The 24,248-nt window shown below is 36.4% G+C and overlaps 2 protein-coding genes across 8 annotated transcripts in view; one reads left to right on the top strand and one right to left on the bottom strand.

Moving 5' to 3' along the window:
• Positions 1 to 625: 625 nt before the first annotated feature.
• Positions 626 to 12,872, bottom strand: naa35 (N-alpha-acetyltransferase 35, NatC auxiliary subunit). Of its 2 annotated transcripts, none has more exons than XM_057356582.1 (23): positions 12,800 to 12,872; positions 11,955 to 12,086; positions 11,190 to 11,223; positions 10,528 to 10,642; positions 10,103 to 10,177; positions 9,848 to 10,015; positions 9,606 to 9,672; positions 9,305 to 9,348; positions 9,178 to 9,228; positions 8,327 to 8,410; positions 8,082 to 8,196; positions 7,555 to 7,733; positions 7,010 to 7,069; positions 6,806 to 6,912; positions 3,771 to 3,837; positions 3,400 to 3,498; positions 3,058 to 3,236; positions 2,822 to 2,958; positions 2,511 to 2,578; positions 2,107 to 2,247; positions 1,905 to 2,027; positions 1,673 to 1,753; positions 626 to 984 (listed from the first exon to the last, which is right to left on the bottom strand). In XM_057356582.1, the coding sequence occupies exons 2-23, from the start codon at positions 12,073 to 12,075 to the stop codon at positions 925 to 927; spliced, it is 2,175 nt and encodes a 724-aa protein (XP_057212565.1). In that variant the 5' UTR covers positions 12,076 to 12,086; positions 12,800 to 12,872; the 3' UTR covers positions 626 to 924. The 2 variants fall into 2 exon arrangements, with proteins under 2 accessions (XP_057212565.1, XP_057212566.1); XM_057356583.1 differs by having other exon boundaries at positions 11,955 to 12,083; positions 12,800 to 12,843.
• Positions 12,873 to 14,202: 1,330 nt separating this feature from the next.
• The window catches only part of agtpbp1 (ATP/GTP binding carboxypeptidase 1), a 96,503-nt gene continuing 86,457 nt past the window's right edge, over positions 14,203 to 24,248 (top strand). For 2 of the 6 annotated variants that reach the window (XM_057356155.1, XM_057356157.1), the window contains exons 1-7: positions 14,204 to 14,334; positions 14,846 to 14,908; positions 14,984 to 15,105; positions 18,948 to 19,015; positions 19,519 to 19,577; positions 20,705 to 20,859; positions 21,068 to 21,199. In XM_057356155.1, coding sequence (XP_057212138.1) covers positions 14,877 to 14,908; positions 14,984 to 15,105; positions 18,948 to 19,015; positions 19,519 to 19,577; positions 20,705 to 20,859; positions 21,068 to 21,199 — 568 coding nt within the window. In that variant the 5' untranslated portion in view covers positions 14,204 to 14,334; positions 14,846 to 14,876. Of the gene's footprint in view, positions 14,335 to 14,845; positions 14,909 to 14,983; positions 15,106 to 18,947; positions 19,016 to 19,518; positions 19,583 to 20,704; positions 20,860 to 21,067; positions 21,200 to 24,248 lie in introns of those variants that run through there. The other 4 variants (XM_057356156.1, XM_057356159.1, XM_057356158.1 and 1 more) reach the window with 4 other exon arrangements.

Genomic DNA, 24,248 nt, shown 5'->3' on the forward strand with positions numbered 1-24,248 from the left:
ACATTAAATTATTCAAAAGTCGAGTTGAGTCTGAATCAGATTTAAAGGAATACTGTAGTTCACACCAAAAATGGCCCCAATTGACTTTGCATAGTAGGAATAGAAAATACTATTGTCAAGTTAATGGGGACCATTTTTGGGTGAACTATTCCTTTAAGGCATCGTAAAAAATGGACGTCGACAAGAACATTCAGGAATCGATTCAGTGTCAGAGATTGTCTGGCCAGAGATGCTTTATTGTGCATCAATGGAGGAATAAACACTGAAACCGATCCCAACAATTTCACTCCTTTATAGTTGTGGATGTTATTCTCTTGAATTTAGAATGATTTCTGTCCAACTTTTATCTGTTGTACTGTAGACTCGAGACTCGGCTTTGGAAGAATTGAATGAAACCAAAAGCAACACTGGTCATCTATCTTTGGGACTTTCATGTAAACTGCCCTTAACTCGTGTTGGATGGTGTAATTCAGTGAATTGAATCTAGTTATACAGTTTGTTACAATGGAAATGGAAGGCCAGCGGATTGCATTGTTGGATACAGTACTGTATATTCTTGAGCTCTGTATGCAGCATTTTTTTTGTAAAATGAAGCAAATGTTTATGTTTTCAGAACATCTCAGTATTGAGAAAACATCTGAAATGTTTTAATTCCACCAGAACATTTACAAACATTAAATTGTTTTGCAAGGATTTGCTCTCTTCTACACATTAAGTTTTGTATTTGTTAATGACACCGAAAAAAAAACATAACCTCAATACACTATTGATCTTGCCAATACCTGCACCTGATGCAAGTATAAATTCTAAGGACATTGAAACCAGATGAATCCCACTAAAGTTATGGCTAGTATTTTATTCAGTGGCCACAAAAATGGTTCAGTCCATGCTTTGAAGGAGTTTCTGCTGGAATCATGGTTCTTCTCAAATTATCTTGACTACAGGAAAGTATTTGTGTGCGGAGAAGTCAAATTCAGGAAGTGCCTGGATGGAAAAGAAAAGTCCTCAGTTATTTAGTTCAGTTCAACTCAAATGTAGCGCATTTCACAATTTACTTTAGCATTGATTTATAAAATCTCAAAATCACAAGCCAACATGATTTAAAGGACTGTTTTTTTCAATATTGCAGGCAACTGGGGAAGTTTTCACAAGGTTTTAACAAGTAAAAAACTAGCACACTTGTCTCATTTCTAAATGTTTGACATTTATATTTTGTGGCTGTAATTACAAATTATAATTCAATATTTCAACCCCTTGGAATTTGACATTTTTGTCAAAATTTAGTTATTTACATATTCCTATTCTGTGACAACTTGTTAACGTTATGTGATGTTTTTTTACGTTGTGTACATTTTGGGACTTCTTTAAAAAAACAAAAAGGTTTTATCTATAGTCAAATGGAATGCAAAAACTGAAGCTTATCATCAAAACTGCTCAGAATGCAGATAGAACCTTATAATTCCAAGGATTTGGAGGATTCATTTACAGTGGTATGTCTTTTCCATAGACCTCGATTGTAAGTCCAGTACTGAATACATCATTTTTGTTTGCTTTTGCAAATGAAGCACATGATTATTGATCACTGGCAATTAAGATCTTATAGTAAACCAATATAACTTCAGAAATAAACCCTAAATATTTCTTATATATCATATAATTACACATCTTGTACCTTGGTCTCCTTCTTGTGACCTCCAGCCAGTAGTTTCATTACCACAATATTGGGTTTGGCCACTTTAAGAATGCGATTGACCTGCAACAAGACACCAAATTACCCCGGAAGAACATATGAATTACATTTTAGACAATAATTAACAATCTGAATAATCAAGGTCATTATTCAACATAAGCAGGGTAATTTCAACAACTGACTGGCTATAAGAATACAAGAATGTTTAATGTGCCTCTGCATCTGGGCTGGTGATGTTTTCAAGTATGAGTTTGGCCTGCTGGAAATGTTTGCTGGCTGCCATGTAGAGATCCGCTGAGCGAGGAGGAGGATTGTACTTCTTTAAATCAGACATTTCCTAAAAACACACATATACTTTGTTTACTGTCATATATGTACCAAATAATTCCAACACAAGAAGACAGGAAAAAGAGTACCTTAAACTGTATATAGTGCACAGGAGGCGGTGTGACGACGCTGTTGAAGGGGGCGAAACGATGCTCGTAACGGACCTGCTCACTGTCCAGCTCAAACTGAGGTTTACGTACCTTCTTGTCCATATCGAGCGCTATCATTGTCTTGCGGAGGAAAAGGGACAGAAATATCAGACTGGAGGGAGTGTTTCTAGTGTTTTAGCAGTGTTTTAGCAGCGCAAAGGTCATGGATTTAATGTCATAACACATATAATCAAAAACAAACGTATAGATTACTTGCACTGCTTTGAATAATGCACACGTACATAAACGCATCTGCCAAAATGTACACTCAGCTTGACAGGGCCCTTAACAGTGCATTCTAAGTAAACATTTTATTGTGAGTTCCCTGGTTTTGGTGCCATTACCTTGTACATGCCAGCACACATGTTTTGGTAAGCTTGACTCATGCTGATCTCTTTACTCAAAGGGCGAACTGAGGAAACAATGAAAAATGATGACTGGAGTTGGATGATTGGTTAAATGATGACAGAATTTTTAATACAACTGTCACAGTAAACTACAGGTACCAACCCGGAGACTAAACTTAACCCAGTACACTGTAAGTGCACATACTGTAAGATAAAGTGCAAGAGATGTTTTTGTTGCTATTTCTTTTTAAAAGATCTGAATCCTACAGAATAATATGCAATTGTTCAACTCGGCAGTCTGCGAGAACCTTTCTTCTTCTTTTTGCTTTTCTTGCTGCTCCGAACTTTAAGCTGTTCCTCCAGAATTCTCTCCTCTGCCATCTGAGAGCTGTCCGCTCGACTCAACGTGGACATCAGCCATGCATACAGGAACTCTGATAGATACCTGTGTATATACACAGCGACGGACAGAAACATATCACTACTACAGCACGAAACAGGTGGGTCTATAGCTTTAAAAAATAATGACATGAAACTGTCTCACCAGTAAATGTAATAATACTCATGCATGCTGTACAGCTCCAGCTCAAAACCACTGAGCAGATACTGGATCATGATTCTCAGGTTGTGATAGAGGATCCAGGTGCCCAGACAGGCCAAATGCTGCCGCTGAGGTTCCAGCTTCATCAGCAGGCCGTGAAGAGCAGCATCCACCTTCTCAGCCTAAAAGACAGCCAAAGACGCTGGATGATGCATCAGAAGTGACTCAGAGGGCACAGACTGTCATAACACAAAATGTCTAAATGTGTTATTACTACTAATGATTCTTGTTTCAAAAAGCTGCATACTGAACCAGACTGCTAGCTGTATTTCTGCACAAACACACCTCATCCTGAAGGGTGGCAAACTCCTCCAGTATGTGACCCAGTTTGTCTCTCTGGCGTGCTCTGTTGTGTCCATGAATCTGGATGAGGCTGCAGAAGGGCTGTGGGTCACACCACTCTTATTTCATTAAATTCATACTATGTTATAATGAAATGGCAGAGATTTGCTGGGGGGATCTAATTAGGGACATTTTTATATTTTTACATGCAAAAAATGACACTTTATGTATGTCTGCAATGTGCGTTTGGAGGCTATTTTATAGATAAAAGATGGAAATCTTCGTTCCTTTTGAAATTGACTCCTTGTCCCCTCTTGTTCACCCCATTTTCAGCCTCAGTTATACTAACATGCGCAAGAAAAATGATAACAAACCCGTGAGCAGTGTGTGACGAAGGAGTCAATGTAATCTTTTGCTTGATGGTTATTGTTCAAACTGCATCTGTGGAAAAAAACACCAGCAAAATGTTTGTGTAACTCTAGGATGGAGCATAAATCCCAACATAGACATTATAACATATATTATTTTTTAAATATTTTAATAAATTGATATAGAGTATTTTAGCATCTTGTTGGTATATTATCTAAAACGGATAGTTTACCCCAAAATACAAATTACGACATTGTTTATTCACCCTCGTTTCTTTCAAATCCTGTTTGACTTTCTTTCCTCTGTAGGAAAAACACAAAAGAAGATATTTTAAGAATTGTGTCATGGGTTTTGGGTCCATACAATGGAAGTCAAAAGGGGAGCAATGTTGTTTGGTTACCAACATTATTCTTTTGTGCTCTGCATAACATACAGCATAGAGATTTGTAATGACATGAGGGTGAGTAAATGATGCAAGAATACCTATTTTTGGGTAAACTATCCCTTTAAAGTTACTACTAGCAACATACAAAGAGACAAACACTGCAACATTATCCATCCATTATCCATGCATGTATCCAATATATGTATACAGGTGCTGGTCATATAATTAGAATATCATCAAAAAGTTGATTTATTTCACTAATTCCATTCAAAAAGTGAAACTTGTATATTATATTCATTCATTACACACAGACTGATATATTTCAAATGTTTATTTCTTTTAATTTGATGATTATAACTGACAACTAATGAAAATCCCAAATTCAGTATCTCAGAAAATTAGAATATTACTTAAGACCAATACAAAGAAAGGATTTTTAGAAATCTTGGCCAACTGAAAAGTATGAACATGAAAAGTATGAGCATGTACAGCACTCAATACTTAGTTGGGGCTCCTTTTGCCTGAATTACTGCAGCAATGCGGCGTGGCATGGAGTCGATCAGTCTGTGGCACTGCTCAGGTGTTATGAGAGGCCAGGTTGCTCTGATAGTGGCCTTCAGCTCTTCTGCATTGTTGGGTCTGGCATATCGCATCTTCCTCTTCACAATACCCCATAGATTTTCTATGGGGTTAAGGTCAGGCGAGTTTGCTGGCCAATTAAGAACAGGGATACCATGGTCCTTAAACCAGGTACTGGTAGCTTTGGCACTGTGTGCAGGTGCCAAGTCCTGTTGGAAAATGAAATCTGCATCTCCATAAAGTTGGTCAGCAGCAGGAAGCATGAAGTGCTCTAAAACTTCCTGGTATACGGCTGCGTTGACCTTGGACCTCAGAAAACACAGTGGACCAACACCAGCAGATGACATGGCACCCCAAACCATCACTGACTGTGGAAACTTTACACTGGACCTCAAGCAACGTGGATTCTGTGCCTCTCCTCTCTTCCTCCAGACTCTGGGACCCTGATTTCCAAAGGAAATGCAAAATTTACTTTCATCAGAGAACATAACTTTGGACCACTCAGCAGCAGTCCAGTCCTTTTTGTCTTTAGCCCAGGCGAGACGCTTCTGATGCTTCCTGCTGCTGACCAACTTTATGGAGATGCAGATTTCATTTTCCAACAGGACTTGGCACCTGCACACAGTGCCAAAGCTACCAGTACCTGGTTTAAGGACCATGGTATCCCTGTTCTTAATTGGCCAGCAAACTCGCCTGACCTTAACCCCATAGAAAATCTATGGGGTATTGTGAAGAGGAAGATGCGATATGCCAGACCCAACAATGCAGAAGAGCTGAAGGCCACTATCAGAGCAACCTGGGCTCTCATAACACCTGAGCAGTGCCACAGACTGATCGACTCCATGCCACGCCGCATTGCTGCAGTAATTCAGGCAAAAGGAGCCCCAACTAAGTATTGAGTGCTGTACATGCTCATACTTTTCATGTTCATACTTTTCAGTTGGCCAAGATTTCTAAAAATCCTTTCTTTGTATTGGTCTTAAGTAATATTCTAATTTTCTGAGATACTGAATTTGGGATTTTCATTAGTTGTCAGTTATAATCATCAAATTAAAAGAAATAAACATTTGAAATATATCAGTCTGTGTGTAATGAATGAATATAATATACAAGTATCACTTTTTGAATGGAATTAGTGAAATAAATCAACTTTTTGATGATATTCTAATTATATGACCAGCACCTGTATATATTGTCAAACGATTAATCTCGATTAATCGCATCCAGAATAAAAAAGTTTGTGTTTACATAATATACAGTATGTCTCTGTACTGTGCTTATTCATTTTGTATTGCGCGAGCCTGACCCGCAATTAACTTCCGGTTAGTGTTTGCCTAGTGTCTAATAATATAACTTTATATTTCATTTAAGTTGTGTTAATATTCCTTTGTATTATTATTTTATTGTATAATCATTTTATTAAATAAACGATTTGTTGAATTTTGTTGTATGTTCATTTTAATAAATAAACAATTTGTTGAATGGGTCCTGTAGTTTGGTCGCATTTAAACAAACCATATGGTACATTGACATCTAGCGGTCTAAATCCAAAATATTGGAGAGACAAGTTTAGCCAAGTAACGGTTCTTCTCGGTTTCTTTAGCTTTATCAGAAATAATCTACAGGCACTCTATTGTTTGTGAATGTGTACCGGATGTTAACTGTATCCCACGAAAGCGCGCATGCTCAGTAACGTTTGTTTATGTTGTCACTTTTAATCCGTCTATTAACACAGACATGTATACACATTATTATTATTATTATACACAAAATATTAACATGTATTTATTTATATTTACCAATAATTTAAATTAAGTATAAACGTTAATTAATGTTTATATTTTTCTTAAATATATGCATGCATGTGTATGTTTTATAAATACAACATTAATATGCTCAGTGCACATACATGCTGTACATTATGTAAACACAAACTATTATTCTGGATGCGATTAATGGTTTGACAGCCCTAATATATGGCTAAATGCTGCAATTGTCAGAATCAAGTACTCCCAAAAAAAACCTGTGTATATAAACAGGAATATTTAATGTTAAAAAGTACAAATGGTCACCTACTTTGTGGACAGAACAGGAGGGCTTACAAAATGGCGCAGTGCATCCTTGATCATGTCCTGTATCAGATGAGTCCCAAACACTTTCCTATTGTCAATCAGAAACGTGGTCTACATCGCACAAACAGACAGACAACAATTAGGTGTTACGGCTTTCAATTATGATCCAAGAGCAGAGCTTTATTATTTGAGATGGCAGCACTCTTACCTGCAGCAGTGATCTAGACAGAACACATGGAGACTGCTCACTGAACTCACAGAAGAAATCCTACACACATAAACACACTCAGCATCACATTTTTGCACTGCCATATTGTAAAAGTTGGTCACCACTGTTTGGCACAACAAGATTCCACAGCTCAGAGTGTCTTACTGCTTTTATAAAACATCGACAGGGTATAAAGATTAAGAACAAAATATTTTCAATTAAATTATATTTTATTAATCAAGCTCATGAAGTGCTTTATCCTTCCACAGAAGATCTCATCCCTGACATGTAAACAAAGTTTTATATAAAAGCCAACATACTGTACACAAATACTTAGCAAACAAAAACAGTCTACCACGTGGTTCAATATTTAATAAATTAACTACTGTATGTATCCATAATTACTGTAACCTGTGACTTTCGGGGCTTTTGCTGTAAAACCTTATCTAGGCAGTGACCTATGAAATTGGTTAGTCCATCAGGCCCCCTCCCCTCCAATGTTCTTACTTTAGTGTGTAATTCAAATGGATTGGCAAATTATTTACCAAGATACTGTGCAGGTTTGCTATGTTGATGACTTCACAGATTGTTTTAATGCGCTCGATTAGTTTACTGAAGTAGTTGACCATTTCCTCTCTCTTGATAATCTTGGCATAGCGTGGGAAAGTGGGTGGAAGCAGACGTTGGTTAACCAGCGGCTCAAAACCCATCATGATCGGGTGATCTAGAAAAAGAATGGCACTTGTAAAATTAACTTCATAATAAACTCATTTCATCATATTTGATTGGTCAAGGCCGTGAAGGTGCATTTAGTCATTTTCAACTGTGGAAACAAATTGTATTTTTGAGAAATAAGTTTCAAATCTTGTGCACCCATACGAGATAAAGTCTTGGGAGTGAAGTTCACAGAGACATTATGAGATCACATGACCAGCTAATACTACTTCATACTGGTAACCTGCATTTTTCAACATTGAATGTTGAATAAATGAATTATAGCCGATGATAAATAGCACATTTTTGAAAAGGCATGTACTAGAATACTACTGAGCTCACGTAAGCAGGGCTTTACCTCCTTTGGTGGTGTCATTCTGTGACTGTATCCCATACTGGATGGTGGAGTGTATCGCAGGCAGTAAATCTGCGGCCTGCGTCATCAGCTTCTGTGCTTCACCAACAGCACTCGTCTTAAACAAGAAAAACAGATTGTGAAATTAACCAATAAAAGTAAGTGGTTGTTACCTCAATTTTATATGTATAATGCTTTGCGCAATGTGCATTGTTGCAAAGCAGCTTTACAGAAAATTAGTGGCCTACCTCTTTTTTAGTGAAGGAAATAAGTGCGCTGAGCAGCAGGCGGGTGAATTTAACACGGCTGAAGAGAGCCGAACACTGCTGATGCTGAGAAGTAAAAGAAAAAATGACATCTCTGTGAAAATTACCACACTACCGTTTCATAATTTAGGGTCACTTACCCATTCCTTATTTCTATTTTTCTCACACTTTAGAATACTTAACTCATAGAGTTGATATAAAACAATGGAAAAGTTATTATAAAATTAATAAAATAAATAAAAACGTTGTTATACTTTAGCATCTTCAAAGTAGCTCTTTATTGCCTATAATTAGCAGAAATGTTATGTTGTCGTTTTATAAAATGGAAGCTTTTAAACAATTATTTTTTGTTTTCATAATAAAAGGAAGGTTTTTATATAACTAATAAATATTTAAATATAACTTCAGATCAAATTAAGATTCTGATCGAAGATCATGCAAAAGTTTTCTTTTACCTTAAAGTGATAGTTCACCCAAAAATGAAAATTCGGTCATCATTTACTAACCCTCTTATCATTTCAAACCTTTATGCCTTTCTTTCTTCTGCAGAACACAAAAGAAGATATTTTGAAGAAAGTCAGTAACCGAACAGAACTGGACCCCATTCACTTCTATTGTATGGACACAAAACCAATGCCAGTTAACAACATTTGTCAAAATATCTTCTTTTGTGTTTTGCGAAAGAAAGTAAGTGATACAGGTTTGAAATGACAAAAGGGCAAGTATAGTGAATGATGAGAGAATTTTTATTTTTAGGTGAACTATCCCTTTTACTTTTGTGCGGTAGTTATCTGTTTTGTCTTGAAGAAGTGGCTTGTATATGAAAAACTTGCATCCAGTTCCACTTCAGGATCTCTCTGTTCACCCTGTCGACTGCGTGTGCTCTGTAAGAAAGCAGAGACGCATTTAACACGAGAGGAATCATGAAAATAGATGAAGGCTTGAGATAGATCAACATACCTTTACTTTTCTTTGAAGTTCTTCCTCAACATCTTTTAGCATACCTAATAAAATGGAAATACATTTTCCAGGATTCAATGCAAAAGGATATTAAAATTGTTATTTTCATCACAATTAGACACATTTCTGCCAAAATTCAGTAGTCTGCATCCTTGCATAATATAACAATGTAATTCAACATAATCGTAGATGTGTTGTGTCCCGATTTTTTTTGCTTATAAATTTTAACTCCTCATCAATAATATTTTATATAACTTATAGTAAAATAGTCAAATGTTACCTGATCGGTCTCTTTACTGACCTGTAACTCTCAAATCTGTTACATTGTTTGCCATTTTAAAGCCATATGTCATCGCCTGAAAATCTTCCTGATTCAAACACATAAATGAATATTCACGGAACAATTCATAATATACAAAACAGCAATTCGTAAAATTACACAAAATAAAAATACATGAATATACTATGTCTTTTACATTAGATATCATAAAAACATAATACAACGAAACATTATTCAAACAGTCAAAAACAAATATGTCTTGCCTCCTCAAAAACAGCGGCTTTGTTGACTTTCTCACGGGCAATGTCACAGATTTTGAGGATGCCTAATGCAAATGCTTTAAGAGCAGGGTCTTGAATCAGATCCGGGTTATGAACATACAGACATGTAAACACGGTCTGAGCGAGAGAATGACCTTCCAGCCATGTGATCTGAGAAAGTTAAAGACAACAGTGACAGAAAGCTTGTTACAGGTTTATGAGACACAACAAAGTGATGGTAAATGATATAATACTGACCAGACAACAGAAACACGTGTCCATGATCCCGATGAGCTCAGGAACACTCAGGTCTTTCACTCTAATGGCCTCGTCCTTCACAGAGAGAGATGTCAGTGTATACTTATCGATGTAAAACAGTACACTGTTTACAGTTATTATTTTATAGTAAGAATAAGTTCAAGGAAGAACAAGAAATGCAACTATATGCTTAAATAATGTATCGGTATTTACTACATTACATGAATGAGAATGTTGGAGAGAAAATGTACTTTATTGCTCATTAAAATAGTCCCATAGTCCTCATGCAAAATATGATTTCTTAGGTCTTTCTTTTAATTTTTGTTGCTTACTGGTTATTTGAAATTCACCCATTTAAGGTAGCAAGATCATGAACCAAATATCATGAGAGATGCATCATTTGATAGCAGTACTACAGGTGCTACCTTAACGGCCTGTTCAAAGCTGAGAACTTTACGGTTAACTTGGTTTCCGATCATCCCAGCATCCATTTTAGGATCCATCATTTCAATGGCTGACATTGCCTCAAACAGGCCAAACCTGCAGAAACACAAAGTCTCAAAATTTAACCAAATTTCAGATTACATTCAAAAGTGCTCCTAAATCTTAAAAAGTCTTTGGTTTAAAGATAAACACTTTATTTGAAAAAAACAGTAATTTTCTGTCAGCTGGGGCGACAGAAATATACCGTAAAATAACGTTTAAACAGTTTTCCCTGTAAAATTACAGGATATAAGGATTTTTTTTTTTTTTAATTCCCTGTTTTTCTTGTCAATTTGCGGTTCTGTAATTTTAAGGTTTTTGACCTTATTTAAAAAATAAACTGTAAAACAATCTTGTCAAAAAACAGAAACTTTCTGGCAGCTGGGGCACCAGAAATAAAAGGTAAAACAACAGTTTTCCCCTGTTTTTCTTGTAAATTAGTTTTACATTTTTGACCGTATTTCAAAAATACATGAAAAATCTGTAAAAAAATGTATTCTGTTTTTTTCCATTATACGTGATAAATCTGTAAAGAAAGCGACACAGTCTGAATGCACCTTCATAAGGGAAGAATATTTAAAGGACACAGAGTAAATATACTTACAGTTTATCATGTAGCAACTCGCCAAGTTTGAGTTCTGCAACAAAGAAAAGCATTTATTAAATTCAGCAAATTTAATGCAGTGTGCAAAGGCAGTGAAAAAAATGTTGTTTTCTGTATTGCCTGTAAAGTGGCAGTTTAAAAGATACAAGCTTTGCGGTGATTTTTCGACCTTATCGGGAGCTTTTTGCTCGTTTTTAAAACATTAATATCACAACGATTATGCTCAATTAATTGTGGGAAGCATAAATCGTTATCATGATTGAAATACGATTAACCGTGCAGCCCTAGCAGCAGGTGTTCAATATACAGTACAGGCCAAGGGGTACTATAAAGAGACTTCAGACATACTACTACATTTGTCATTTTCAAATCTGACAGCTCTACCCCGTCCCATTGCCTCATGGGACAAGTGTCGACTGGACACAGTAGGAATTTTAGAGTGGGAAAACAATTCACATTTTGTTTTATTGATGCTTTATATTCTGTTCTATCATCATACACAGTTGACATGCAGTTTTTCCACATACCACATAGTAGGGAAGTTGGTATATTTGCACACAGAGCATCATCTTACAATAAGACATATAAGACAGGGTTGACAAGCATTTTTATCCTGCAGCACCTCTAAGTGCCTAAGGGCACACTGTTCTCTATGGCTTAAGTCTTTTTAAGATTTAACCAGCAAACTTTGGATTGTCAACTCTTATTTTTAAACACTATGCCACATCCCCAGATAATGTTATTAGCTAAAACATTAAATCACACCTTTACAAGCTCCTTTGAAGTCTAGGGTGATGTCTACCCAGTTGGCATTGTTTCTCATCTTTTCTGGGATTCCTAGACCCCAGCCTCCCTCCTCCTCCTCTACTGATGACTTCATCACCATGGAGACAGCTTCTAACACAATAAAAAATGCATACATGTGTTAGAAAGATTTGATTGCACACGTTGCCTTGCCAGTTCACAAGATATTGACTTAAATTTGGTAGCAGCTGCAGTTGACTTCAGACGTCTGCTGATATAACTGTACCGATGTGTCAGATCTCCGACTTACTGTATGATCATACTTTAGCTTCATTTACTTGCATTACAGACTTAAGCTTAAATTGTATAAATAAGCAATACAGTACACTTGTACTATGCAACAAAAAAAAAGAAACACCAAACAGCACTGAACTACTTGTCGCCTTAGAATTATATGCTCGCCCCTACTGGCATTCTGAGCGGTTTTGAGATAACAAGCTTCAAAGATTTTGCTTTCTATTTGACTTGGTAGACAGGCTAAACCATTTTGTTTTCTAAAAAAGTCCTAACATGTACACAACGTAAAGAAAAAAACATCACATAATGTAAATAAGTCACAGAATAAGAATATGTGAATAACTCAGAACCTTATTATTCTAAAGAGACGTGTTGTCGAAGTGTCTTCTTGCACATGAACAATTACAAAGATGACATTAGCACAGATACTGTGGTCAATTAGCAGTTTAACTTCAAAATGTATAAGTAACGTTACTGGTTTATACATACGTTTTATGTTTATAATACATGAAGAATGAAGATATACCTTCACTACCAAAAGGACGTTTAAAAAGAAAATATATGAATACCTTTTGATGGTCAGGCTTTCTGTGCTATGGAAAATATTCAGCACTGTCGCAGCGGACGCCAGTGAATGACGCATCATTCCCATTGCATTGTGGGACATGTAGTTCTAGGTTTATAGCGATATATTTTGTGTCATCTTTAATTGCAGGATTTAAATTACTCAAGCTGTCGTTTGTATGCTGTGTAAGGCCGATCTACTACTCGTTAAATATATGCATTTTAGCAGACGCTTTATCACGGTACATTGATCTTTTTTTAAAGAGTATGGACATTGACATTGTGATTGTTAGATTATATAGTCCCCCACTCTGCTGACCAATGGAGAAGTGAAACCCCTTGGTGTTGATGGGGCCAATTCTTGGATTGTTTGGATTGTTTGTCCCCTATGGCAAGCCGGATTAGCTTTTAATCATTCTCAGGATATGAATTTTTGATATCAACAATTCAATTTTTACTAGTAAAAATTATAATTCTTGATATCAAGAATATAATTTCTACTAGTAACAATTGCTATTTTTGATATCAGTAATTACATTTTCACTAGTAAAAATGTGAATTCTTGATATCAACAATTGAATTTCAACTAGTAAAAAACGTAATTCTTGATATCTGTAATTGAATTACATGTTAAAATGTCAATTTCTGATATCAATAATTAATTTTTCACTAGTGACAATGTTAATTCTTGATATCAATAATGTTATTGTTACTAGTAGGAAAGCCATTTTAGATATCTTCAATTACTCTCAGATTTATTGATATCTGAAATCTATTTCACATTATGAATACAATTCTTGGCTAACAGAAGTAGGCCTATATTATTAATAAAAAAAACGTTTTGTCTTCCTTCTTCATAGTTTCCATATTTAATATATATTTGAGTTAAATTTTTTTAGGTTTAGTTCAACCACATTTTTCTCCTTCAACCATAATTGTACTTTGTCCCAGAAAACACTGGAATATTTGCAAGCAAAGAAAATACGCTCTGTGTTTTCTGTAAAACAATTTACATAATACCATATCAAAATTAAATCTAACCCTTAGTAACTCTCCGGAAGGACAAATATCATATATTTTTTAAGTTTGGGTTGGGTTTCTTTAATTTTGGGATAAACTGGGAACCTAATATGTTTAAGCATTCTTTTGTGAACGAAAACGTCCATATTATTTCTCACAGACCTATAAGGAAACATGATTTTGTTAAAATTTGAATCTAAAATAATTAAAATAAAATATTTATTTAAAAATGTTTTCTTTTGACTCTTTTGGGATAAGCAACGTCGCTTACGTCTTACCGGAAAGAGGTGGAGCTACATTAAAACGCTGATCTGTAGATCATCATTGCGAAAGACTTTGATGTACAATGCATTGTAAATCGTAGATTGTGCGCCAGATCGCCGTTACTGGGACGCGCCCTCACTTCCGAGTCTCTTGTGGGTTAATGTAAATAATAATACCATTAGGGGTCTTGTGTCTGTGTTGCCAATAGAGATACGTGCAAGGAGCTCAGATGGCGCATATCTCGCATGTTTTAAAGGTTAGTAAACGCATGTTTTTTATTCCCAGTTTGCCGCTATGTTTATGCTGTGTCAGTAGCAGATATGTGCTGTCCCCTTAGCGGATCTGTGCTAGCAGTAGAGTTTCATCTGGAGGACAGGTGGATCTGACATGAACATGAGTACTCTTAATACTGGAAGGTTTTTTTATTAGTTTAGGAATTAAAGGCAGTTGAATTTAATTCTTCATCGGATCTATCTCTGAATAACCATGGTCAACCTTTTTTAAACCATCTAACGTTAATGATTTCAACTGTAAGACCTTTTCTTTACTCACGCCATGTTTCATAATAGTAAAAATATTTTCGACCCGATGATAACAACGCTGCATAGACTTTTGATATTGATGCGTTATCGTCGCATGCTGCTTTTTTGTTTGCCATATGCTTTAGGTAACGTTACTAGATTGTATGCAGATCGTACATAAGCCTCACCAATGTGACTTTTTCTGTTATTATCTCTGTAAATTATTTCTGCCTTGTTTTGCCCTAGCTGTCAGATTGAGCTGTAAATGTGACAAGGAATGAATAAACCCAAAATGGCAATGGAAAAATGGTTAGTTCTTTCTATATCTTACACACAAAGCTTTGACAGTTGTTTAGCATTTGTGATGGTTTCCTGTGTTCCCAGTGCTTCCCGGGTGCTGATGTTGCTGAGTCAGCTGGACAGACTGAACGAAGAGCCCAAAGTGTCTGATACGGATGCCATCCGTCAGATCACAGGCAAAATCCTTCACATCCTCCAGACTCAAGGTGAGCTGATGCACAAATACACAAAACAAATACAGAGAGTGAGATTAGAATACATGCCCAATAAAACCAATAGGGTCAACATGAAATTAAAAGTGATCCCTTTTACTTTCTTGAGAAAGGTTTTGATCACATAATGTTTTTAATCACATATTTCAGCTAAAATCATCTAGGTTGCACAGTGCTCATTTAGTTGTTATGCATTGATTTATTATACAGCACAGTAATTTATTGCCGGTTGGCATCAAGGTAGTAATTTTGAAAGTTGCGCAATAAGAGAAAATAATAGTTATGGTAACAGGAGCTGCTGGTTGGCAGGGCATTCCACAATCCACTGAAAGACTCACGTTCAGGTCTATATTTTTATTCTTGTGGAAGGCTCTGTTTAATTTAGAAATACACATTACAGAAGTAATGGGTTGTGATTACTGTTTCTTGTTGGCTCCAATGTTTTACGAGTCATTTTAAATAGCTGCAAACTTTACATTGCTTACATAGCATCATATTTGAAATTATTGAAATTTTTCTAATACTAGATGCACTAATAATGTCCACTTAGTGAAAGAATTGAACGGACACATTAAGTGCACATGAAGAATCCAATAAAGTGTTGCAATAAGAGGATATTATAATAAACTCATGTTGAGCAACATAATTTGCAGTGGATGAAAAAGTACCAAATTGCTTACCAGAGCTATGCAGATGACACTCAGATAGCCCTCTCACCAAAGGACTACAGGCCTATTGACTCTCTTTGCCAGTGCATTGATAAAATTAACAGATGGATGTGTCAAAACTTCCTTCAGTTAAATAAAGACAAAACTGAAGTCATTGTATTTGGTAACAAGGATGAAACTAAGAAGGTAAACACATACCTTGACTTAAGAGGTCTAAAGACACAAAGTAAGGTAAAAACTCTTGGTGTCATTTTAGAGTCTGACCTTTGTTTCAGCAGTCATGTCAAAGCAATAAGCAAATCAGCATACTACCATCTCAGAAACATAGCCAGAATCAAATGTCAAGTTAGAGATAACAAGGGTTCACTCAAAACAAGGCGAGTCAGCGTTTATCCATTACGCCATCCGTAGCTGGAATCTGCTTCCAGAAGACATCAGATGTTGTCTTCAACAGTAGCTACTTTTAAATCCAGTTTAAAAACACACTTGTTTAGCTGTGCATTTACAACCTGAGCACTGTACTTGTTTACATCAACTGCACTTCTATTTCTAATTTCTTTTTCTTTTGTTCTTATCTTTTTATATAAATACACTCACATTTTTAATCAAATTTATTGCTGTTTTATTGTTTCTTAAAATCTAAAGTTGTACTTGTGATCTTAAATCATTTGCATTTTAAAGATACGTCTTATTTCTCTTTGTCAATCATTTTATGTAAAGCACTTTGAATTGCCCTTGTGTATGAAATGTGCTATATATATAAACTTGCCTTAACCTTGCCTTGCCTTCGATAATAAAAACATAACACTGACTTGTGTATGAATTAACTGGTTTCTCGCCATGAATATAGCCGTAGATGCTGGAATGGCGTTAAGAAGAAATAAATTAATTAAAGCATAACCATGCAACCATGAGGTTGTCATTACTAAGCATGCCGAGATCCTAGATGAACTGTGTAATATGATGGCTGTGGGATATCCAGCATTTGTTTGCCCTTTCTGACCCCTGCGTACCGTAACCGTACACCACATACGTGTAATATCGACACTGTCTGCAGACGTTAGGACCCCTGCACTGTGCCTTCATCAACTGAGAAAAATATAGAAATGTTCCCCTGTCCCTGAATGGTCCCCCTTGTGCCAACCCCCGTCCTCTCTCTTTTTACGAACCCCTTTTTTCACATTCATAATCGTATCTTACTCTTGTTTGATCTGGTATTAAAGGGATAGTTCACCTTCAAAATGAAAATTCTGTCATTATTTACATGCCCTCTTGTCATTTCGAACCTGTATGACTTGAGAAGATATTTTGAAAAATATTGGTAACAGAAAATCTTTTGTCCCCATTGACTTGCATTGGTTTAGTGTCCTTACAGTAGAAGTCAGTGGGGACCAATGGTTTTTGGTTACCAACATTTTTCAAAATATCTTCTGTAGTGTTTTGCAGAATAAAGAAAATCAACCAGGTTTAAAATGACAACAGGGTGAGTAAATGATGACAGAATTGTCATTTTAAAGATGAACCATTCCTTTAATGTGTCATTGGCTTTTTTATTTTGGATCTTTCACTGAGGGCGTATGTTTTGGCTGACAGCACCTGGGCAGGGGGAGAGGTCTATGTCTGTGTGAAATATGATTACACTGGTGTAGAATTTCCTGACTATCAGTGCTATGGTTGAAGCGCTGGAGTGTGTTGAAGTTATGAGAATAGACACAGAGGTGGGTTGGAAATGTGTTAGCAAAGATGGACTATAGAAGCCATGCCAGAAGGAGGACAAACAATTTGTGTTGGTCCCCAGGCAGGCCGGGTAAGATAATAAAGATAATCAAAATTACTCTGCATTAAAGCACAGCTAAACTCTAATGCAAAATGTTTACAAACAATGTAATTTGTTACAAATAATGTTATGATGTTATTTACTTTTCATAATAAAAGTACTTAAAAATATATTTTTACCTTAAATTCAGTTTCTTTAGTGTTTTTCTTTATTAGTAGTTTTTACCAAATGTATGCCAAAAAATTCTCCTTTTACTGTACTTCTAGAATGAATCAATATTGTACTATTAACTGATTTTTCGTTCCTTTAATCAAAAGTTTCTGCTAAATGCAAATGAATACAGTACATGTACCCATGTTACCAAAGCCCATTAACAGCAACAAACTGCATGAAGAAAACGGAATTGTACAATGTAGCCTATGTCAATTGTACCATGCCATTTATATGACTTATAAAATGTGAGATTACTTATCGAGTTTACTATTAAGTTGGGAATTATCTTATACTCGATCTTCGATCCATTTATGAAAACATTTGATCAATTTGATCTGTGCTCGTGTCTTTTCAGTTAACTGCATTCAGTCAGGAGTTAAAAGTGATTGAAACCATGCACCACAGTAGCATGACTTGTACTCTCTCGTTTTCTTATGTCACCAGTATTTGATTTGCACAGCACATTTTATTTATGTGCAAGTACATGTTGTAGACTGTGATATGTTCATTTGGGAGGACGAGGCAGCTCTGTCTCGTGTGTCTCTTATGAGCCAGCATAACTCACACACTCGCTGATATTTGACACTGCCCAAACTACTTGTTCTTGACAAGGTGTTGACTTTAAAACATAACCTGCCTGCAAAATTGTGATGTTCTTGATTGTTTTGATCCCAATGCTTGAAGTGTTATTAGTAATGGGTAGTGGTAAGCAGTAGTTTTCATCACTGTACATGTGTTGAGTTGATTATTTTGTTCTTTTTCACTCTATTATTAGCAACCGTCAATATAAATCGTTACTGTTGTCAAAGTTGCAATTTCATATAGTGTAAATCAGCGTTAAAGACTGCAAATCCATGGTAACAGTGTGCACATTTTTTATTTATCTTGGCAAAATTATTTGTATAGCCCGGTTATTAAACGTTGGAAATATGTTGAATAATAATATGATATGCAATAATATAAAAGTGTAATTAAAAGTGCTTATTTATTTGACTGGTCTTTCTTTGTGGAAAGCATTTAAACCCAGGTTACCGTGGGAAAATTGTCCCTTTACTAAGTATACTAAATTGCTTTTTAAAAGAAAGTTTCTGTGTACTTTTTAGCAGCTTAATTTGTTTAATGATCTGGAAATAGTCTTTCTGTTGTATTACATGACACATTTCTTTGTTTCTTTTCAGAAAAGACCCGTAAGGAGATGGTCTCTAAAGGCTCAAGTGGGATGGAAGTTATTCTCTCATCTCTAGAGGTACTAGACAGATGGAAACAGGAGTCTGAGATGTTGAGTCACACTTTATTTGCAAAACTCGACTTGAACAATTAACTTTTTGTTATTCAGTAAAAAGCACCATATGTTCCCAGTTATTTGCTCCTGCAACTGTTTGCATTTATTCTTTTTCACACTCTTGGCAAATTCACATCAATCCAATCGATTTCTGAAGGATGAAATCAGGCCCCGCCTTATGTTTCTCATTCTAGAAGCTGTTACACTCAAATATACGTCACAACTGGCCAAACAATAATAAAAAATCTAATTGTTATTTGACAGGTTTAAAAAGACTAACAGTCAGCAAATAGAAATGTTGCAAAAAAGCCTTGTGAGTGACTTGAGATTTGACGTAGATCTCGAACTTGGACTCCATGTTGTCTGCTGCTGGCATACACAGCAGATGATATTACAGTCACATTAATTGAGCTCAGGTTATTCTGATTAAGTGCTTTCCAACTACTAATCCACTTTATTCTGCACAGAACACACGGGACTTGCAGACCACCCTAAACATTCTCAATATTTTGAATGAACTGCTGACTGTGGGTATGTGTTTATTTTCTGTGTCTGTTGTGTTATGCCAAAAGTTGTTGATTTATTGAAATAATTATATGTGCCACTTTAATGAAAAATCCATTTTAAAATCATCCTTATTCCATCACAGACAAGACTTAATTTGAACATTAAAATGCCGTCATTATCATCTTAGCGAGTAAAATCAAAGCAAATGCATATCAGTGCTAAATTCAAATATAGCAGCACGTCGGTAAATTCAAATCTCATTGGTTTTCGTGTGTCTGATATTGAGTCACAAGACACAAAAGAACCAATGAATTCTGAAGTTGTTGATGTGCCACCATATTTGAATTTAGCACTTTTAAGTTTTGCTAAATAAACTGAAAATATTGTTTTCTTACACACCTATCGTTTTGTGTCACGATCGGGGAAGGCAGAACCCAAGCGCAGGCAGCGGTTGTAAAACAAAACTTTATTTAACAAACAAAAGACCCACGATGGGGTAAAACGAAAACTAAACAATATGAACTTCAAAAACAAGACTGTAAAACAAACTTTCCACGAGGGGGCAAAAACAGAGAAACGGGATTAACTAAACTAGATACAAGGCAGGAAGGTATACAAGGAACAAGGATCAGCAGTAAGTAAAGCACATCACAACGCAATGAACCAAAACTAAACAGCACAGGACAGCAAACACAAGGGCATTAAATAAGGGAACTAACAAAGGATAATTACTGTAACAAGGGGCAAGTGAGGGGAATCAAACACTGATGGAAAGCTAAACGAGGGGGCGGGACAAGGACGAGACCGGAGAGAGCACATGGCATGCAAAAAAAACAAACAATGCCATGTCTCTCTCCACACTAAACACTTGGGACTGTCATGACCCTGCCACAAGACTAGAAAAGCATGACAAGGTGAGGTAGGATCATGACAGTTTTGCTTCAGAAGACATTTATTAATCCACTGAAGTCATTTTAATTACTATAATAATAGATATATGTGCTTTTTGCATGTTAACATTTTGAGTCCCATATATGAAGATAAATTATAATTTTAATATTTTAATATAAAATAATTTGTTTGTTTTCAACCTGAGTTAAATACTATAGGACAGAGAGGCTGTGTCACATCTGTTGCTGTGCTTATTGTGGTAGGTGGAGGCCGCAGGATTGGGGCATTTGTGTCTAAGGGAGGAACAGCTATTCTGTTACAGTTGTTGGTAAGCTCCAGCAAAGACCTTCCTATGAATGAAGAACTAATGCTGCACATTCACTCTCTGCTGGTTAAGGTCGGACCTAAAGGTAAGACAGACATCACATTAATTACATTACTGTATGTTTGGACATGGTAATTTAAGCCTAGTATATAAGATATTTGGTACAATCGAAACATTGTCTTGGTTTATTAACTGGAGTGTTAATGTAAAATGTTAAGTTGTCGAAAATTTCAATTAAGCTGTTGGAAACCGCAATTGGCAGTGACTTTTCACTGACATCACTTCCTTCTCAGACAGGAAGTTTGGTGTTAAAGCTCGTCTGAACGGGGCTCTGAATGTGACTGTTAATTTAGTGAAACGCAATCTGCAGAACTGCAAAATGTTGTTGCCCTGCCTACAAGTGCTGCGGGTCTATGCAGGCAACAGTAAGTACATTTGTTTTCATACTGTAATTCCAGTCAGGTTGGTAATATCTATCTTTTGGTGCAATATGTTTCTCAATGTATTTTTTATATTAATAATATTCTGTTACCGGACTGGGGCAGATAATGATTATTTCTAGATTAACCTCTGGTATACAGGGAAAGTACACCCAAAAATTTACACACGATCAAGTTCCAAACCTTGGTTCGGTAAAACACAAAAGAAGATATTTTGAAGAATGTGGGAAATCAAACAGTTCTAAGGCAGCATTGACTACCTTATTAATTTTGTCTTCTAGTAGTTAAAGGAACAATACAGGGTGTTTACGAGGATCTATTGACAGAAATGCAATATAATATACAAAACTTTTTCTTCAGGGGTGTATAAAGACCTTACGTAATGAACCGTTGTGTTTCTCATACCTTAGAATAAGCTGTTTATACAGTATCTACATACAGAGTGGGCCTACATACATTGAATTCGCCACCATGTTTTGTACAGCAGCCCTAAACGGACAAACAACTCTACAACGCGCGTTTCCTCTCCCTCTACCCTGCAGTATAGTGGTGAAACGGATCGCGGATGATCTGTGATCCGTACGGATCGGAACACACATGTGACCCGCGGATTAAATGTAAATTTATTCATCATTGAGTAAGAGAGTAAAACGCGCTCTCTCTACAGTTTTAGCGCTAACGCGCTCTCGCTGTCTCTCTCTCTCCAGTATCTGGACGAGTTAAATATTAAAGCAGTTCCAGATAAACAATGACGTTCAAAACTGCTCCGTCACCAGTGTTGTGCAAGTTACTTCCAAACTGTAATACATTACAGATTACTTGTTACTGTTATTTAAAAGTACTCCCTTACCTTACAATATTACTGTCTCAGAATTGTAATACGTTACATGACTCCTGTATTACTTTTGAGTTACTTTCACCAAATAACTACAGAAGTAGAACTTAACATTCTAAAATCTTTGTATTTTTGTATTTTCAAAATACAAAATACTTTTTGCCAATCAACCTCTTTAGACTGCTGATTTCTTGAATTAACTAGGTGTAGGGTATGGTCGGATCAAAGTTTACCATCTGTGATCGTAAAACACAGTAACCTCTCAGCAGGACTACGATCAGGGACCAACAAGTCTGGCCAAATGTCCTATTCTCTACACCTTCATCTAAACCAGGACAGATTCGGATACTCTCCCCTAGACTTCAAAGGAGGTTCTTGGGGGGAGGACAGGACTGTTCACCAAAGTGAGAAAAGCCATGTGGCCCCCAGGGACTGAGAGCCTCAAATTCTTCCAAAAGAATGTCTCTTTCTCTTTCCTTAGCCACAAAAGACTGGTTTAAAGTGTATACACATGAATCTCCACATTGTATGCTTCCCTCTATGTTATTCTCATTCACCTATAACCTCAAAGGCATATGTGCTTAGTGGTATTCTGTGTATATTTACATTCTTGTCCAAACTACAAGTCAATTTAATTGTAACCCCTTCATGTTTCATATCTACGTGTTCCCCTTTTCATGTATTAGAATATGGTGTATAGCACAGTAATGTATTTTATACCATACTCATTCTATTCTATTCAAAGTCTATTCCTGCTCCAAACTACCAGGTGACCATAAATGCAAATGAGATAGTGTGCCAGACAAAGAAACATGTTTTCGCGCCCAAAACTATCTCATCTCATTGGATCGCCCACCTTGGAGGGGCGCAACGCCCTCTGTGTTAAAACATCTGAACACGCAGGAAAGCTGGCTCTTTTGTGTATGTCCGTTCGCTCGTGGGCGTTCGCGCTCCTGCGCGTTCCGCTCGCTCGTGTTTCGGTCACCCTCTCGAGACCTGTCTCTCTCCTCGGAGACAGCTTCTTCCGGCAGTTTACTTCGGCCGTTCTACCTTCGTCAGCCAATCCGGTTCTAAGAAAGAATCCGACGGACTCACCCGCTCGCTTTGAACTCATCAGGACTCTGAAACCTTTTTGCACGCGCACCATGAACTTGTCCCAGCACAACCAGGAAGCCAATGCAAGTATCTGATCTATTTCTAAATAGCTGCTCTTAAGCTTTGCCCCTTTTAAATAAGGAGATTGTTCTTGATGGTTTATGCAGATGCGAATAGCTGATTTAATACTGCCACTCTTTGCTTTGTCTATTTCTTTCATTCTTTACTGCTTTACGTTTTTATGTTTGTTTGTTAATGTTTGGTCTTTGTTAGTAGTTGGTTTTAGTTCCCCCGTAGTGTAGATAAATAAACCGCATGTGTATCCACGCTCGAATTGTTTCTGTGTTTATTTATCACATATCAAGGTCACTTAAACTGCTTTATTTCGTTAAGATTTCTGAAGTGGTACTGTACTACAGTAAGAATATTGTTTTTCCAGGCCAGGGGAGTAATATTTCTTAGAGTTAATATACGACCTGCTGATCACTCGCTGGACGAGTACATTTTAGTTTGTCGCTGTTATTAGCTCTGCTGCATCAGCTTAAAGTGTATAAAATAATTAATGGTTAATCACAATTAATTATACGTATGTTACTGTGGTTAAACTCATAGTTTCCCCGAAATACACTACATATATTGGTGGAGAATGCAGGCAGTTTTAAACCTTGTTTTGTGAGCAGAACTCAGTAACTATTCATGTGTGTTTCCATGGGTGTTACCTAAACCGAATACTCTCTTAAATGGCACTTTATGTATGAATGAAGGTGTGGACCCACCCACCTATCCTTGGCAGACTCTTGAGCTTCTCGCAGAGAAAACCTCGGCCTCTGTCATAGAGTTAGTGACAATATAAAGACGAAGAAATCTCTTTATAGCGCACTATGCTATTATTTAACCGCCCTAAATTGAGAGAAGAAATCCTCTTTTAGCGCGAAGAAGGTAGAGCGAGACTCGCTCCCTTAAGTTACTGCGCCGAAACAAGCCTCTGTGACCTGTTTAGGAAAAGCCCAAGGTATTTGTTAATGATGGTTAAGCTAACTGCAAATTTAATGTGACCCTATAAAACGAAGAAATCTTTTATAGAGAGTCCCGATATTATTTAAC

Source organism: Triplophysa rosa, linkage group LG17 (genome assembly GCF_024868665.1).
Source record: "Triplophysa rosa linkage group LG17, Trosa_1v2, whole genome shotgun sequence".
Classification (NCBI taxonomy): domain Eukaryota; kingdom Metazoa; phylum Chordata; class Actinopteri; order Cypriniformes; family Nemacheilidae; genus Triplophysa; species Triplophysa rosa.